We start from the raw sequence: 17160 nt of genomic DNA on the forward strand, positions 1-17160 counted from the left end.
CAACAACAACAACAACAACAAGGAGCGAGAGAGTCCGTTAGCGTCAAGCAAAGATTCCGTCTTGTGCTCCTGGTTGTTGGCCGTCTCGTGTTAGGGTGCCGTCGTAGCTACCAAAGCATGCGAGAATTCGAACTGCTTGTCAACAGCATCCCCCGGGGGTTCGTGTGTTGGAGGGGAGAGAGCACGCCGGTTGACGAGGGCAAGGAGAACCAAGACAGAACAGACAGAGGAGAGAAGCACTTGGGATCTAGGTGAGGAAAAGCCAAAAAAGAAGTACAGTAGCCATCATCTTCATCAACTCCTATGGCGGTCGCTTTGTCAAGCCCAGCAAACCAATGCCGCCCAGTTCAGCATCTCCTGCGCCAGTCTCGTCTGGTAGTCTGCACGCCACACACGAAGAAAGAAAGAAGAGAGGTTACAAGGACCGCCTGCGAGCCACGGCATCCAAAGCTGAAAGGCTCTTGACCCGGACGAATCCCCGGGCCAGGGATTGCACCCCCGGGTCTGCAAGGCAATCAGGAGTGACAGCCCATAACCATCGCCAACGGGCCCTCCCAGAGGGGCCTGCGGTCGACCGAGGTTGAAGCAGCTCACAAATCCGATTTGTCACATTAAAGGATCCGAATCGGGGGGGCTTCAAGCGTTCGGATCAACCACATCAAGCGTCGGTTGCAGTGAGCGTCGATGGGGTGTCGTCGACCCTGCCCGTTCTGCCAATCGCTTTTTGGCTTCCGAATCAGCCAAACAGGGCCGTGGCGCTGTCTGTCGAGCGAGGTTGGCTTGGTCAGGTAGCTTTCTCGACAGCCCCAAGAGGCTCTGACCCTGTCGAGTACATGGCGTACATACGCAGTAGTTGGCAATGCGGATGCATACAGCAGCTGAGCCATGAATCCCATGTCGTGACCTGCAGATGACAAGGCAAACTGATCTACACGCGCAAGGGTGGGGTCGTGCAAAGTAACAAATGTTAGCGGGCGTCCTCCACCGCCGGAGAACTCGGCACTCAAAAGGCGGCGAACAGGGCCCCCTGCGCGCTGTCAGAAGTTCGACTCGCGATCAATCCATTGTTTGCTGTTGGTCCGATGGGCAGGTCTATCCATGCAGCCGGGATTTCCAAACGCCTTGCAACACTCTTCATCAGCTGCGGCTGGAAACCTTTTCGAGGCCTCGAGACCCAAAGTGTCAGTTTCGCCCGGCTGAGAGAATAGTTACCGCAATGGCACCATGGATCGCCCTCGAGCCGACGAGAGCAGAGCCAAGCAGTATGTAGTTAGTGTGCGAGTCTAGCATGTCAGCGCGATGCCGATCGAGGAGAGAGGGGGGGGGGGGGGGTCCTTTGGCCGATCCGTCCCATGGAATGTGCCGTCCACTAAGCTGGATGCTATTAATGCAACCTGCCGAATCTATCCCTTCTCAGATCTGCTTCGCGGATGCAAGAGGCTCGCCTCGTCGAGGGTCAATGTCAGGGAGTAGCAGCTGGTGGATGTCCCTTTTTGGGCATCTGGCATCTCGATCCGCACAGCTGCATGCCAGGCCAATCACCCCCATGTGTGCTGCGCCGTGAAGCAATGTGAGCTGGCATGTCACACAGGTACTCGCGCAAGCTGGTTTTTTTTTTTTTTTCTTCTTTTTGATCACGCACTGCTGAGCTACCGTTTGTGCACAAAAGTGTCCTCAAGCTCGCTGTCGTCATCGTCATAATCATCATCATCCCGGAGATCCGGCGCTGGCACCAGCTCGAGCGGAGATTCCTCGACATCCCCGAGCGCTTCGGGTGCCGGAGCCGGCCGTGGAGAGCCGAGCGTCCACGGGGCAGGACCCTGGTCTGCATCGCCAAGATATGCAAGCAAGTAATTGTGGGAATTCGAGAAGAAAACAATGGGGGAGCTCGATGCACCATCTTGCAACCACAGGGCTCGGGACCGGCTTCCGGTCTTATTGGAGAGGTGTCGAGCGAAGTCGACCACCCGGGGCCCTTCCGAGAGCGGGTCCCAGACGAAGGCCAGGCCGCTGTATTGATCCCCCTCGCAGGTGATGAGCAGGGTTTCCGGGATGCGAGGGTGCCAGGTGATACCAACGACGTTGCCGAGAAAGAGGAGCACGGCGCGCAGCTCGGCGGCCTGCATGTCCCAGATCCAGACCGTGCTCGGCGAGTCGAGCTGGCGCGTGGCAACCAGGGTGGACGACGGATCGAAGGCGATGGATGCGCAGCCAGAGATTGGCTCCGACCCCTCTCGCGGAGGTGGCGCCGGAGAAATCATCTGGGCCGTTCGCAGAAAGCCATGGACGACGGGGCCTGCGTGCGAGACGGTGATTTGCTCTTGCCAGACCTGCGAGCCGGGTGAGCATGGGATGAGAAAAAAAAAAGACAAAGCCCTGTGCAGCCGTCGGCGGCGTTCTCGTACCTGGACCGTCTCGCGAGGCACGATCGTCTTGGGATGCCGGAGACGTAACGTCTCGGTGACGGATGCCATGTTCAGCAGGCACACCGATCGGCTGGAATCGCCAATGGCCAGGTGCCGGGCGTTCGGGGAGAACTGGACGGCCTTGACCCCGGCGCCAAGAGCGTGGTCCTTGTCCTCTGGGGAGGGATTCGCCGGCCCTGACCAGGCCTTGAAGACGTGGCCGTCGGCCGTGTAGAAGAGGACCCGATGGCCGTGGGCCGGAGAGTCCCAGACGACCAGCCACCTGCCGTCTGGGCTCCAGGCCAAGCCCTGGGCGTCGACCGTGTCCGGGAACCAGGATCTCTGCAGCTCCCGGGTCGGGTAGCTGTGGATGCTAATCATGTCTTTCCCCGCGGACCTCGTCAGCAGGGCCAGGTGGCGGGTCTCGGGCCGAAAGGAGAAGCAGCCGGCCGCCGAGGAGGACGAGAAAACCTTGGGGTTGGCAATCTCGGTGCCTTTGGACGAGGCGAGGTCAAAGACGGAGAACCGCAGGCCGAGGGAGGAGACGGCAACGACCTCGCCGTCCGAGGCGCCGAAGCCAATGTAGGCGGCCTTGGTGCCGACGGCCGCATGGTTCTTGATGGTGGCGCTGAAGCTATCGTCCAGGGCCGAGACCACCCGCACCCGCTCGGCGTCGGCGACGAGCAGGAGGCGGGATGACGGAGACCACTGAAAGTGAAGAACAGGCCCGGTAAACTCCTGGCCCAGCTTGACCACGTTTGCCACGCTGCTGAGCCCGGCGACGGAGCGCACATTCACGACAGAGGCAAACACCGTTGCAATATGTCGGCCGTCCGGGCTCGGAAGGCTGTGAGGCGAGGCTAGGGTGGATTTAGTTTTGGCAGGACACGCTTTGATGTTGATGATGAGGCGCCGAGATGAAGACGTACTCACATTTTACGAGGGGAGAGAACTGCATGGTGAGCCTGGGAAAGTTTTTTTTTCTTTTCTTTTTTGGTAACGTAGGAGTTGTTGCTGCTGTTGTAGTTGTTGTTGTTGTAGTTGTTGCTGTTGTTGGGCGGACAAGATGTGCCCAAAAGAAGCTGAGCGGGATGCCTGAGGCCAAACTCTGGAATGAGGCAGCCTGAATGCAAGCCAATCTCCACAGTTTGGACTGCTCCTTACAATTCTTCTGACTGCTGTTTTCTTGATCGTGCTTTCCCCGGCAGTGTGTTTCGTTCCGTTGCTCCAAGATACCGATGGTGAGAATGCAAACAAAACAAATGCATGCAACTCGGGATTCTTCAGGAGGCCGGATGTGGGCCCTCCCGTCCGCGGGGCGCCCCGAGCCCGCCAAGACGGCCTGACCCCCCCCCCTCCCCCCATATTGATGGGTCCGACATGGAGCTGCCCTCCCCCCCGCCTCGACGTTCGCCGAGCCCCGATCCACCGGATCTCGGCGTGGATCGCTTTTGTCCGCGGAGACGGGGGGGGGGCTTACAGAAATCAGGCTTGACTCACTGCGGGTTATAACGCTATCATCAACACCCACCAACTCCGCGATAAGTCATGTTCCGACCCCTGAAGGCTCCAACGTTATATGAATAATAGTAAAAAAGCCATTTTCGGGGTCCCTCATCCGCATCGTCGCTTCATCTCCGTCTTCGCGGGATGCTCCAGCATCTCGCCACCGTCCGGTGACGCTTATCCACGGCATCCCAGCGCCGAAACGCAGCCATGCGGACAACGCCGGTGCCGGTCCGGAGCGGGGCCCGCCGTCTCCGAGCAGCCTTGTTATCGCGGGGACCATGCACCTCGCCACGTCCCACGTCCCTCGTGCAGCATGCAAGGCCCATCGCCACCGCGGCCGCCGTGCCGATGCCCGAGCCAGCGCCGCCACCCGCCGCAGAGCCGTATACGACGCCCCGGGACCCCGTCCCCATCGGGCCGCCGCCGCGTGCGGACGACGTCGCCTCCGCGGCGAGGCCCCCGTCCCGCCGGGACCGCATCCGCGATGGCCGTCCCTTCTCCGACTTCCTCACCGACGCGTTCCACCGGCAGCACGACTACCTGCGCATCTCGGTCACGGAGCGGTGCAACCTGCGATGCCTGTACTGCATGCCCGAGGAAGGCGTGCCGCTGTCGCCGCCGCGCGAGCTCCTCACGACGCCCGAGATCGTGCTGCTCTCGTCCCTCTTCGTCTCCCAGGGCGTGACCAAGATCCGCCTCACCGGCGGCGAGCCCACCGTGCGGCCCGACATCGTGCCCCTCATGCGCCAGATCGGCGCCCTGCGGCCCCGCGGCCTGCGCGAGCTGTGCCTGACCACCAACGGCGTCGCCCTGCACCGCAAGCTCGAGGCCATGGTCGAGGCCGGGCTGACGGGCGTCAACCTCTCCCTGGACACGCTCGACCCGTGGCAGTTCCAGCTCATGACGCGGCGCGCCGGGTTCGCGGCGGTCCAAAAGACCATGGACCGCATCTTTGCGCTGAACCGCGCGGGGGCGGGCATCCAGTTCAAGATCAACTGCGTCGTCATGCGCGGGCTCAACGACCGAGAGATCCTGCCCTTTGTCGAGCTCACGCGCGAGAGGGACGTCGAGGTGCGCTTCATCGAGTACATGCCGTTCGACGGCAACCGGTGGAGCCAGGGCAAGATGGTTAGCTACCAGGAGATGCTGGACGTGATCCGGGGCCGGTACCCGGACCTGCGGCGGCTCGAGGGCCACAGGAACGACACGAGCAAGACGTTTCAGGTCCCCGGGTTTGCGGGGAGGCTGGGGTTCATCACGAGCATGACGCACAACTTTTGCGGGACCTGCAACAGGCTTCGCATCACGAGCGATGGGAACCTCAAGGTGTGCCTGTTTGGCAACGCCGAGGTGTCGCTGCGGGACATCCTGCGGAGGGCGAACAAGGGCGAGCCCATCGACGAGGCGGCCATGGCGTCGCTGCAGCAAGCCGCCCTCGAAGGGTCGGACGCCGCTCCGGGGACGGCCCTGGCCGTGCCTGACGCCGAGGAGCTCCTCCAGGTCATCGGCATGGCGGTCAAGCGGAAGAAGGAGAAGCACGCCGGGATCGGGGAGCTGGAGCATATGAAGAACCGGCCTATGATACTGATTGGTGGGTGACCGTGCGTTTCCTTGTGCTTCTTCTTTGGATGCTTTTTTTCCCCCTTGTTTTTGCATTGGGTCGGCGTTTAGGAGGACGGGGGTGGATGGGTGGCTTGTAATGATGACTTGACCATGGACATGCGGATCGATGGAGGGAAGGATGGATGGATGGATGGATGGATGGGTGGGTGGGTGGGTGGGACATGCCAACATGAACGTTGCGTATGTACGGGCAGGCTAGCTAAGTAGAATGCATAGACTCTTCTTCCACTTCCTCACGGCACGCTCCTCCTCGATCTCGACCGCGGTGGCAGCCCGTCGGCCTCCCCCCATCGGCCGTCTCTTATCCGCCTCCATGGCTCGCCTCTGCCGCGACGCTGCACCACCACACGCCTCGCCACGCCCGTTTCTTCTCCGCAACCGCTCGCCGCCCGTCCTCTTCCGACGACCAACCCCCGAGGCTCACCCACACCACCGCGTCCGGCGCCGCCTACATGGTCCCGATCCACGACAAGCAGCCCACCCGCCGCGTCGCCGCGGCCAGGTGCTCGGTGCGTTTCTCCTCGCCCGTCGCCGCCGGCCTCGTCCGCGCCAACCAGCTCAAGAAGGGCGACGTGCTCGGCGTGGCGCGCGTCGCGGGCATCATGGCGGCCAAGCGCACCCCCGACCTTGTGCCGCTGTGCCATCCCGTGGCCATCACGCATGCCGAGGTGGATTTGGCGGTTGTGGTGCCTGGCGAGGGCGAGGGTGAGCGGGTTGAGACGGGTGGTGGTGATGGAGGGGAGAGGGGAGGAGAGCCTGGAAGGGTCGACATCACGGCCACCGTGTCGTGCGACGGCAAGACGGGCGTCGAGATGGAGGCGCTCACGGCGGCCTCCGCGGCGGCGTTGACCGTCTATGACATGTGCAAGGCGGTGGATAAGGGGATGGTGATTGAGGGGCTACGGGTGGTGCTGAAGGAGGGGGGCCGCAGCGGAAAGTGGGTTGAGGGGGAGAATGCGTCTTGATGGAGATGAGGGGCGTTCGCCTGTACATACTACCTAGGTAGGTGGCTCGGCATAGAGGTGGAGATGGATTCATTCCTCTTATGCGAGAGATGGGGGCATGGTATGTACATGCAGGTCCTTCGGCAAATGCGTACGCAGTACTGTGTACATACTATACGTGGGATATGGTGGGGAGGTCGGCTTGCCGAGTTTGTTTACTCACTCCAAAAAAAAAAAAGGAAGGGTAGGGGTAGGGGTAGGGGTAGGGGAGGGCCGCGTTCAACAACGTCTGTATAGCTACTCAGTAATAGTGATTACATACTGCGTACAGCATGTATGTATGTTTATTGCTGGGCAACGTCGTTTGCGACTCCCCCTTGCTTACGTAGTAGAGTTATGCCGAGCTGTCAGGCTAGGGCCTGCCACCCCCTGGATTGCAACATCGCTTCGTCTCGACATGGGCCAACTCTGTGTGAAGTCTGTGCTACCTCCGTCGTCCAGAGCATCGCAGGAGAAACAACGCCAGCGTCGCAGCATCTCCAACCGACCTCGGAGACCTCCCACGCTGCGCGCGCGGTTGCAGATGTCAAGCTCGTCCAAGAGCCGCCCCGCCTCCAGCCCTCACCTCCCACAGCAACCGCCCTGGCGGCGGGGGGGGGGAGAGGGGGATATCGGACGGGGGGATCACGGCGCGACGGGGCTGGGACTGGCTGACGCGCCTATGCCATGACGTAACGACAACCAAGGACCCCGGTAGGACTGTTTCTCCGGACCCCAGCGAAGCGACGGGCAGCCGACATCTAGCGCGTCTCCCAAGGTGGTGATCGGGGAACCCGATGGATGAACAAACGTGGGAGACGGGGCGGGATTGGCAATCCTGGTTGCTTCAATTGTGCGGTTACATGGTGCGGGCGATAGCTTCTAACGTTGTGCGTCATCCCTCCCGTCTGCGCGTCAACGCCGTTTCTGCTGCGAGATTGGAGCTCGCTCCGTCTTGGGGGATGTTTTGTCCGTAGGAGCCGCAAAGAGACAAGAAAGAGCACAGCTGTCTCCGCGGAAATAACCAACTACAAACAACAGGAAAAAAAAAAAAAAAGCAAAACTGGAGGATCGGGCATTTCAAGAAAACCAAGGCACCGAGCCTCCAGGATGCATCCTGTTTGTCCATGTTCAAATCAGGGTTCCCCAAAGAAGAGCATCCTCTAGGAAACGTGAGTATGTACAGAGTCACTACTGTGTACTATACACTGTAGGACGGGCCTGGACCTCTGCAGCAGAAGCCGCACAAACCAAGAAAAACCCCCCAGCCTTTGAGTCGGCGATACGTAGGGCCGACGGCGGGCTCGACCAACCACCGCCCCGCGATAAGGAACTGTCAGCCCCAGAGCCAATCACAAACCCGAGAAATGGGCCCCCGACGCGGGACGCGCTGCAACGTCTCGGCGGAGGAGGCATGCAACCCTCCGCCCTCCGCTCGCCGCCACCGCAACCCCCTCGTGCGAAGGTGGGTGTATGTACTGTGTACTGTGTAGTTGTCGTTGTTATTGTTGTGGTAGGAGGAGGGTGTGAGCGAGACCGACCTACCTAGCCAGTCGTGGGACAGGGTGAGCTCTGACTACGCACTGTGATGGACTCGCACGAAACCCTCCTCGGTTCTGTCGCGGCAGCCTCGCCGGGAATCCAAGCATCTCCCGGGCCGGTTCGGGCTCCCTAGGTATTTCGGTGGTGGTCGAGGCATGTGCTTCGCTGGGCAAGGCGGAATTCAAAACCCACGGGATCCATCGTGTGCTCCGGCGCACCGCATCGCCATCGTGACGTAAGCATGGGGAAGTGGACACGGTGGTGGCATGGCGCCTGGTGGGACGCTTTCCATGTGTTCTGCGTACTCCTCATCCCTCGGGGGGGGGGGGGGGGGAACAAGGCGGGACGAGAGGTGGAGGCGATGGGTGGGGAGAGTACTAGTATGGTCGACATTACCTGCATACCTGACCTACGCTGCCAACGCTTGAAGACTGTTGGCCACTGCAAAAACAATCTATCGGCAAGGCGGCAAGGCGCATCGATAGGAAGTATGCATGCGCAGACAGCGACAAAAGACCTCGTAAGCCAATATATCCTCTATCCCTTCGCTTGTGCGTTTTGTTTGCGCGTTTGCCGGCAGTTATGGGATCGATGTATGCCGAAGACCAGCCATCGTCCGGACTTGCACAGTATCCGCTTTCGCCGTGCCGGACCGGAGCCTCGGATGCGGAAATGATGCAGCAAAAGAACGTGCGATGTCTGGCGGCTCCCGCGGCACAACGCCAGGCCCGTAGGCTCAAGAACAATTTGCGCCGGCGCTTCTGTATCCCCCCATACGCACAGTGCCGACATACAGTGTTGGCATTTCGCGGCGCATGCATCTTCCGGGGATAACGAAAACGGCAAAACGGGTTCCTCGGGCGGATGGGCTCGCTTTCGTAGCACAAGAGCAAAGAACAAGACAACCACGTCCCCCAAGACATCCACAGAAACCTCACCACCCTGAAGAACCGCCGTCTCTCCAAGAAGAAGATGATGATTATTACTTAGATTGGGAACCCCGGTAGGCCCCCCTGCACCCTCACGTCGGCTGACTCTGGTGTAGTATCCCGCCCCAAAAAACGCCAACCCAACCCACGACTTCAACCCTCCCCATATTCTACGCTCCGCAATATCGACAATCCTGGTCAGCATCACCCGGCAACGCTCCTTTCCATCCCCGCCTCTCTCTTTCTCTCTCTCGTCTCCAAAACACCCCTCCGCCCGCGTCTACATGACAAGGCAACACGAGTTCTGCTTCTTGGCCGACTTGTAAAACATCTTGCTCTGAGCGCTCAGGTCGGAGCTCTTGGCCACGAGGTCGTCGAGCTTCTCGCCGCGTTGCAGAACCTGTTCCAAACAAGGAGAAAATCAAGTCAGCACACGCTCCCGTCGGCCACCAAGAACTTCCCAAGAGGGACAAGAAGGGTCGCAACGCACGCTGTCGATGGCCTTGTGCAGGATGATCTTGGTCTCGTCCAGCTCCTGCTGGATCTTGGCGATGCTGTTGGCCTGGTTGGCGTCCTGGTAGTCGTTGAGGTACTGGTTGACGGCGGGGAAATCAACGTCGCCGTCCTTCTGGGCGGCGCGGATGGTGTCGAGGGGCACCTCGGACAGGAACTGGTCCATGAGCTTGGACAGCACGCTGTGCGCCGCAATGTGCGGGTAGTCCTTGGTGATGACGACGCCCGCGACGCCCTCGGACCGGGCGTAGCAGTGGACAACGTAGTCTTGCTCCTCCACGCTCTGCCGCTGGCCCGGCGTCGTCCGCTCGGCTACCGTCTTGCTGATCATGGTCATGAAGTTGCCATATTCGTTCCGGGTGAAGCGCGAGAAGTCGCTGAGCTCGTGCGCCGCGCACAGCTGGATGGCGGGCTTCTTGGTGTTGTCGAGGACCTGGTACGCAGCAGCACGCGTCCGTTGTTAGCCGGCAAGGCTCGCCTCCCCTTTCCCCCTCCCCCCTCTTCTCCTCCTCTTCACCACATCCTCTTTGAGGTTCCGGGGACACGTGGAACGTACGCCGACGTAGTAGAGCTTCATGGTGGCGGCGGGCTAGTTGGTCCGAGGGTCGGGGCAGGGATTCTCGGGGTCGGAGCGAGGGCGATGTTCGGATCGAACGCAAAGTGGATGCGTCGTCGGAGCGCAAGGACGTGGCACGGGGCGTGCGGTCGGAGGAACAAGATGGGTCTGGGCGGGCCGCGGCGGTGGGATTCGGGGATGTGGGTCGGGCGGCTTTGACGATGGGGGGCCGGGAAGAGGGGGGGTCGGACGCCTGCGATCGGCTGCGGTCCGGATGGCGGTCGAAAAGATGGATGTCGTGCGGCAGCGTGTGATGAAAGGACGAAAGTGGCCGGAGCGAGACGTAGGTTGGCCAGGGAAGTCGAGGTTGTTGCTTGCGTTGCGCCGGCCTGCCTGACAACGCTTGCGGATTGGCGGTGCATGTGGCGGAGACCAGGTCAGGAGGTCAGCGCCAATGGCTGCGGCCGAATCATGCCCCCGCGCCGAGCGGCTCGTTTAGAGCGATGGCCAAGTCCAGAGAGGCGAAACGCTACGTAGTTACTTGTACATGCACATACTATAGCTTGATCCTTCTTCTATTTGCATTTCCGAGAGCTATCAACCTCCGGTGCGCTTCCAACCCACGCAAGATGCCCTGTATTGCCCGGACGCAACACCCTTCCCCTCATCAGACCACATGCGGTGCCAACTGCCTCACCAGCAGCAAAGTTGGTAAGGCAAACTGCGTTGTGCCGCCGACGATGCGTCTGAGCTCGACTTGGCGCGGTCCAAGCACAGTGCCAGGTAACGTACCTAACGGCCTCCCACCTCTACCACAGTAGGAACATTTCGGATTCACCCAGGGTATGTACGACGGCGCTTCGCACAATGACAGGGCACAGCGTAGCACGCATCCGACATCCCACGCTTGGCTCTCCCTTTCCGCCCCCGTCTTCCCCCCCCCCCCCCCAAACCCCCAAACCCCAACCCCCGGCGGACACGGAGCATGCCATGCGACGCTTCTGATGTCCTTCGGCTGCGTCATCTTTGGAAAAATCCATGTCCCATGTCCCCCATGGCTCCGACTTGTCTCTTGTCTCGCTGAGGTGCTAGCCGCCTTGGGTAACCCGAGAGCTTCCATTTCGCAGGCAGTCCACGTGCTCGGGAAAGAGACGGTCAGGACGAGGATGCATTTACCGGCCTTGCCTCACCCGAGCACTTGCCGTTCAGAGCAGCAGAAGGCAGGGTCCAGGGAGGTCAGGAACGAAGCGGAGTTGCTTTCACTACATGCCTCCTCTTCTGTTCTCCGGGTTCCACCGCTCCTTCCAGGTTCGCCCTGCCGGCCGAGATCTTAGTGCGCTAAGCTCCGGACCCAGAAATGCGACGTCCCCGGTTCCAATCGGCCTGCATCCCGACCCACTCCCCTAATAAGAGAAAGAGAAAGATAACGCCCGCCCGCTGCGTCCGCTCATGCTTTCGCCCTCTTGCCCTCGAGCTCACCTCGAGCCCCGGTACATTTACGCTGCCCCGTCCGAGGCTTGATACCACCAGTGATCAAGCACCCTTTGGTTTTCATTTTGGACCCTAGTCATCTTTCACCTTTGCCTAGCCGTGCATCCGTGCATTTTGACAACCCACAAAACCAACTCGGTTTTGACGGCCATCCCGGAGAAACCCTCCGCCCACTTGTCTCAAGCAAGGCATTGTGTCAAGGTCCCCCGGCGCGACTCAGTTCATCACCGATTCCCGACGCCTACGCTTTCTCGCCACCTCCGCTTGACCGACGCCGTTGCTGGAATCCTGTTTCTTGGCTCGACGTCTTAGCTCCATACGTGTACAGCTGTCGTCCTCGCTCACTATTTATATTTATCCTTTCGGATAGCGCCTCCGTCTTGTAAAACACACACACACCCACACACAAAAAGCAAGGCCATACCGATCGTCTGCTCGGTACGGTACCTGTGACCCCCACCGTCACTTCTTATCAATCGCCACGCTGCACCGCATTGGGTGTGGCCATCATCAGCATCCTCAGATCAGCATCATCATCATCATCAGCAGCCGCAGCAACAGCAGCAGCATCACATTCAATCCACCAAAGCTTAACGACGCCTCACCGTCCTCATGGCGACCGATTTCATAATGCCGCGAGCGCCGGGAGAGCATCAGAGCCTGTTCTACGCGAACGCCCAGCCGTCACAACCGCAACACCAATATCGTCCGCGACAGCCTGGTCTGATCCAGCCCTCTCCCGTCTCAGCACCCTACCCCACGTCATCCCAGCTCAGCTCGCCAATCTCGCCTTTCACCACCCCCGGGAGCAGCATCTCCCCAACAGCCCCCAAGACCTACACCCCCTACAACAAGCCCCTGTATGTGCCGGCGGTGCTCCGTCCGACCCAGTTCCCATCCAAGGAGCCCCCTCCGCGGCCAAAAGACGAGGACGAGGATGAGGATGCCGCTTCGGTGCACTCGCGGCCGAGCAGCAGCTTCATGAGCCTCGGTCCCTTCGGCCGCCTCAGCAGACGCTCGACCGCCGACACGACCAAATCGCTGGCTTCGAGCTGGGACCTGGACGAATTCCCGGCGCCAACCGGCCCGCCCACCCGCGCTCACTGGAAGGTATGTTTCACTGCCCGCACGCCACGCCCCTCCCCCCGGCCTGGCAGCCTCACTCATTCGTCCGCCGGCGACGACGCTAACCCACCCTGCCTTTCCGCAGCCCGATCATGAATCCACCATGTGCGATCACGCCGCGTGCAAGCGTACCTTTAGCTACTTTACGCGTCGCCACCACTGCCGCAAGTGTGGCAACATCTTCTGCGACCAGCACAGCGCCCTCGAGGTGCCTCTCGACCAGGACGCCAACTTCAACCCGCGCGGCGTCCCGAGCCGCGCCTGCGACCACTGCTACGCCCAGTTCAAGGAGTGGCGCAAGTTCAAGCTGGGCCGCGCGTCCTCGGTTCAGAACGCCCCGGCGAGCTCGCGGCCCTTCACACAGCAGCAGCCTGCGAATGCCGACACCCCTTCTTCGCCCGTCTCCACCCCCCTCGCACCCACCGTCACGGGGCCTGATGGCCGCGCGCTCCCCGCCACCGAGGTGGCCCACAGCGTTCCGAGCGACTGGACCTGGAGCACCTTTTAATCTGGCGATAGCTAAGAGGCGCTGTCGGCCAATGTAATCTTGCCAATACGCCGTACCGAGGTCGTCGAGGGGCACCACGATCTCCTCTCCGCAGGGCCTCGATGGAGAGAGAGAGGGAGGGGCGGACCGTTGGACTGACTGAAACCTGCGTGATGTCATAGACATGGCCACAGTCATCCTTTTTTTTTTTCTGATTAGTCAATTGGTTGGTGTGTCGGCGAACCGGATTTCGGACTTGCTGGTTTCTTTTCTTCGTTTCTGTTTTTCTGCTTCATTTTCATTCTTCTTTTCGTCCAGCGTTTTTTTTTTTTTTTTCGCATCTCGGGGCGCGAAGGGGGAACAAGGTTGCATAAGGGTTGCTTGGTTACTGTGTAGACGCGCTTTCGGTTTCCTAGGCATCGTTTCTCTCAATGTTCGGCGCACCGTTTCAGCATGGGAGGGATGGAAAGATATTTGGGAGGCTGGAGGATATACCCTTGGATACAGAACACGAGTCAAGGACGACATATGGCCCACGGAGAGAGGGGAGGAGAAAGGATTTGGATTGATTGCAAGGGAATGGGTTATTAGTAATACGGCGTCGATGAGAAGAGGGGAGGTTGTGGGATCACGCCACCTCGATGTAGTCAGGCCTGGAGTGAGCAATGTATGTTTTTGCATTTCCATAATGCTTGTGCTTGGGAGAGCAAGGAAGCTGGCTATGAGGCGACATGCGAAGAACGGACCTGCACGTGCCTGAAGCCTTCATGTACGATAAGATATGGAGGTAGTTGTATGGATACCTAACCGACTAATAGTACCTATGTTTCACGCGTACCGAGGCACCAGCTTGATACGTTGCCATCGAACATTTCCCGGTGCTTTCTGAGATGGATGTGTTGGATAGAGTGTTGGGTGGTGTGAAAGAGAACACACCTCTAAAGGGGGGAAGGGAAGAAATATTGTCCGACACTCTATTACCTCAAATTTCTCTGCATGTCTGTCTGCCCTTGCCCACGGGTATGTACTATAGGTGCTCTGCCACTTTACTTCATTCATGCAGACACCCCCCACCTCGTAGGATTGAGTTCCTAATCTAATTACCGCGCTCGCTCATCTAGACGCATTCCAGTCACACCAGCTGGCCGTGACCAGTCTCTCGTTACCGGACCAACAGCCAACTTCAACCCCAGAGAGGGGGGAACTGAGGAGAAGGGGTAACCATAAACGTTGATGTATTGAGGTCCCATTTCCTTGCTTTTGTTTCCTGATGAAACCTCACCGTCTCCCTTTTTCCCAAGACCATCCGACCGTCCTTTGCCATACCCGTGTTCAATGACAATGCTACCGGTACCCGTACATAAACATAAAAAACGGAACAATGCAATCGAAAGCTCACACACCATCCGAGACCAACCCCGAACCCCCCAAAGAACAACGCTGTGCTCCCTTTTGTGTATGCGCTTCCAAATCCCTCCACAGCCCAATCCTTTGTTGTAACGTCCTTTCGTTTTCCATGCCAGGCCCTGACACGTTGAACATGTCCTGCACCCAGGGACTTCGTTGCCCCCCGCCTTTTTTTTCTTGGAATTTCTCCCCCAGAGTCTATGATGCACGCCGCCCTGGCGTTTCAGGGATCGACGCGACCAGATCCACATGCGCCGGCATAGCCCTTTTACTTCCTGCTCCGCAGAGTGCGGCCATTAACCCGCTTTCCACTGGGAACGGCCTCCTCCACAACAACGGCCTCCTCCGAGCTCTCACCATACACCTCGCGCTCCACCTTTCCAGCAGCCTCCCTGCCAGCCTTCTCAGCGAGCTGGACGGTGTTGCTGAGGCGGCGGGCGGCGGTGCCGGCGGCGGCCTTCTTCCCCGGAGCCTGGGCGGCGTTACTCCGACGCAGGTAGCTCTCAATGAAGAAAGACACGAACAGGTACGTGAGCGGGGTCAGGTAGAGGATGTTAAGCCACACCGCAAACGTTTCGCCGCTCGACGTAAGGCAGGGCATGACGTGGCGCTCGACGGTGAGGTGGCCAGCGGCGGATCCGGCGGGGACCGAGGTGCCGTTAGCCGCGCTCGAGGCGGTCGCAGCAGTCTCCTCGTCGGTCGAGGAGCTGCTGATGACGGGGACGATGTAGTAGATGAAGGAGTGGACGGTGGCGGCGGAGGCGCCGGCGATGAATTGCGTAATTTGCATCGACGTAAGCGTCCGCTTGATCGACGTCGGGACGCGGATCTTGAAGGCCGTCAGGGTGTAGTACGTGTACTGCAGGGAGAAGCATGGTCAGCCGGGTCCGGCATGGCATCGCGGGGCTTCGCTAGGGGGAACGTACCATGAGGGAGTGGATGAACGAGTTGGCAAAGACGAAGAGCCAGATGGGGACCGACATGTAGCGAATGCCGGCCCACATGCACAGCATGGCGCCGGCGTGGTGGTACGTCTGGAGGGTGGAGCTGAGCTTGCCCTTGGCGAGGATGATGAGCGTGTCGAACACCTCGTAGAACTTGCTGAGGTAGAAGAGCCAGCCGTAAAAGGCCAGGCCCTCGTTCCACATGCGGCCCGGGGCGAAGCGGCTCGGGACGCCCGCCGCGTCCAGGACGCCCTCCTCCGACGAGTACGTCTGCCAGGCGTCGAGGTCGTCGTTGTAGAAGGCAGCGTTGCCCAAGCCCGCGGGGCCGTTGATGCGGCACATCGAATCAAGCCAGCCGGCCACCCCCTGGGGCCCGCGGGCGCTGACAATGCTCCGCTTGAGGGTGCCATACATCCCCACGAAGGTCCACGCCGAATAGACGGCCAGGAAGATGTTGTGAGCAATGACGAACCAGTGGAAGGGGCGCGTCTTGCTGATGGCCCACGGCTTCTTCCCGGTCGACTTGTTGTAGAGGTTGAGGAGCTTGACCGTCACAGCATAGACGGTGGCGATGGTGAGGGGCACCCGGGGGTCGAGGGCGGCGTAGTAGACGTGGTCCGGGATGTGAATGGGCGGCGCCGACGGCATGCTTCCCGGGGGCGGCGGCGGGACGAAGCCCGAGTTGGGGTTGGGCGGGAGGCGGAACATATCCGCCTTGGGGAGGAGCAAGGCCGAGGTGGCTGTCTCCCACATCCTGGCGTCGGTTTGCGGACTCATAGTGCTCAACGGTTCCGGGACAGACAGATGGCGAGGCCGTCGAGAGATGAATGATGCTCGGGAGAAGGGAGGGGTCTAATATCGTGGTGGCGGTCGGGGGGGGCGGGGGAGCCGCTTTTACGTGGATGTTGGAGAAGCTCCGATCCCACCGGTTCGGGACCACTTCTTTAAAAATGCAGACAGGCGCGTCACACTGGCCGGGGGTGGCGGATGGGTGTGGACTTGCCTCTTCTGCCGTTGGGCCGGTTGATACCGGGACAAAGAGGATGCTGGCAGGAAAGGCAGGAAAGTAAGGGTCCCGGGGGGGGGGGGGGGGGAGAGGGGAGACTTGGACGGCAGGAAGCTAGGGAGAGAGACGGACGGGGAGAGGAAGGAGAAACAAGAAGGGGGGAAGGGGCAGCAACCTATTTCATCTCTTGCTTGAGCCAATCCCGGACCGAATGCATGGCTCAAAGAATGCACACAACGCATGCTTTCGGTACCTGGGCGCAACTACGTGACTACGACGCAGCAGGTATCACACATCTCTTTGCATGTCTTAGGTCGCTGGCCCGCGACAACCCACAACCTCCGAACCAGGGTCCGGGGGCCGCGGGGGCCCGACTTGGGGGGGCCGAATTGGCGGGCCGGGCAGGATCACCTCAAGTAGATCAAACATGTCCCAACAACACAGCAGCCCGCCCGAGATGTCTTCGCGCTGCGGGCGGAACCTGAGAGGCCGATGGGCCCGAGGTGACCAGAATGGGCGATACCTTACACAGCATCTCAGCTGCCATACAACGACTGCCTTGCAGGTACCGACATACGGATGGAGAAGACGCCAGGACAGACCGAGGAAAGTGTGGAACCGCCGTCCCGTGTGGCTGCCG

The 17160-nt window shown here is 60.2% G+C and overlaps 5 protein-coding genes across 5 annotated transcripts; 2 read left to right on the plus strand and 3 right to left on the minus strand.

The window, feature by feature from the left end:
* Positions 1-1649: 1649 nt before the first annotated feature.
* On the minus strand, positions 1650-3363 carry VTJ83DRAFT_816 (uncharacterized protein; the record flags this gene model as incomplete). The annotated part of the gene is made up of 3 exons (XM_071014501.1): positions 1650-2330; positions 2406-3265; positions 3339-3363. 3 exons carry the CDS (start codon positions 3361-3363, stop codon positions 1650-1652), a joined length of 1566 nt encoding a protein of 521 aa, XP_070870169.1.
* A 758-nt stretch (positions 3364-4121) lies between these two features.
* VTJ83DRAFT_817 (uncharacterized protein) lies at positions 4122-6502 on the plus strand (the record flags this gene model as incomplete). Its single annotated transcript, XM_071014502.1, has 2 exons — positions 4122-5505; positions 5754-6502. The coding sequence occupies 2 exons, from the start codon at positions 4122-4124 to the stop codon at positions 6500-6502; spliced, it is 2133 nt and encodes a 710-aa protein (XP_070870170.1).
* A 2769-nt stretch (positions 6503-9271) lies between these two features.
* VTJ83DRAFT_818 (uncharacterized protein) lies at positions 9272-10081 on the minus strand (the record flags this gene model as incomplete). Its single annotated transcript, XM_071014503.1, has 3 exons — positions 9272-9391; positions 9482-9937; positions 10061-10081. 3 exons carry the CDS (start codon positions 10079-10081, stop codon positions 9272-9274), a joined length of 597 nt encoding a protein of 198 aa, XP_070870171.1.
* A 2082-nt stretch (positions 10082-12163) lies between these two features.
* VTJ83DRAFT_819 (uncharacterized protein) lies at positions 12164-13184 on the plus strand (the record flags this gene model as incomplete). Its single annotated transcript, XM_071014504.1, has 2 exons — positions 12164-12661; positions 12762-13184. 2 exons carry the CDS (start codon positions 12164-12166, stop codon positions 13182-13184), a joined length of 921 nt encoding a protein of 306 aa, XP_070870172.1.
* A 1654-nt stretch (positions 13185-14838) lies between these two features.
* VTJ83DRAFT_820 (uncharacterized protein) lies at positions 14839-16291 on the minus strand (the record flags this gene model as incomplete). The annotated part of the gene is made up of 2 exons (XM_071014506.1): positions 14839-15429; positions 15497-16291. 2 exons carry the CDS (start codon positions 16289-16291, stop codon positions 14839-14841), a joined length of 1386 nt encoding a protein of 461 aa, XP_070870173.1.
* Between the last annotated feature and the right edge of the window lie 869 nt (positions 16292-17160).

The sequence above is a fragment of the Remersonia thermophila genome, chromosome 1, assembly GCF_042764415.1.
Source record: "Remersonia thermophila strain ATCC 22073 chromosome 1, whole genome shotgun sequence".
Lineage (NCBI taxonomy): Eukaryota > Fungi > Ascomycota > Sordariomycetes > Sordariales > Chaetomiaceae > Remersonia > Remersonia thermophila.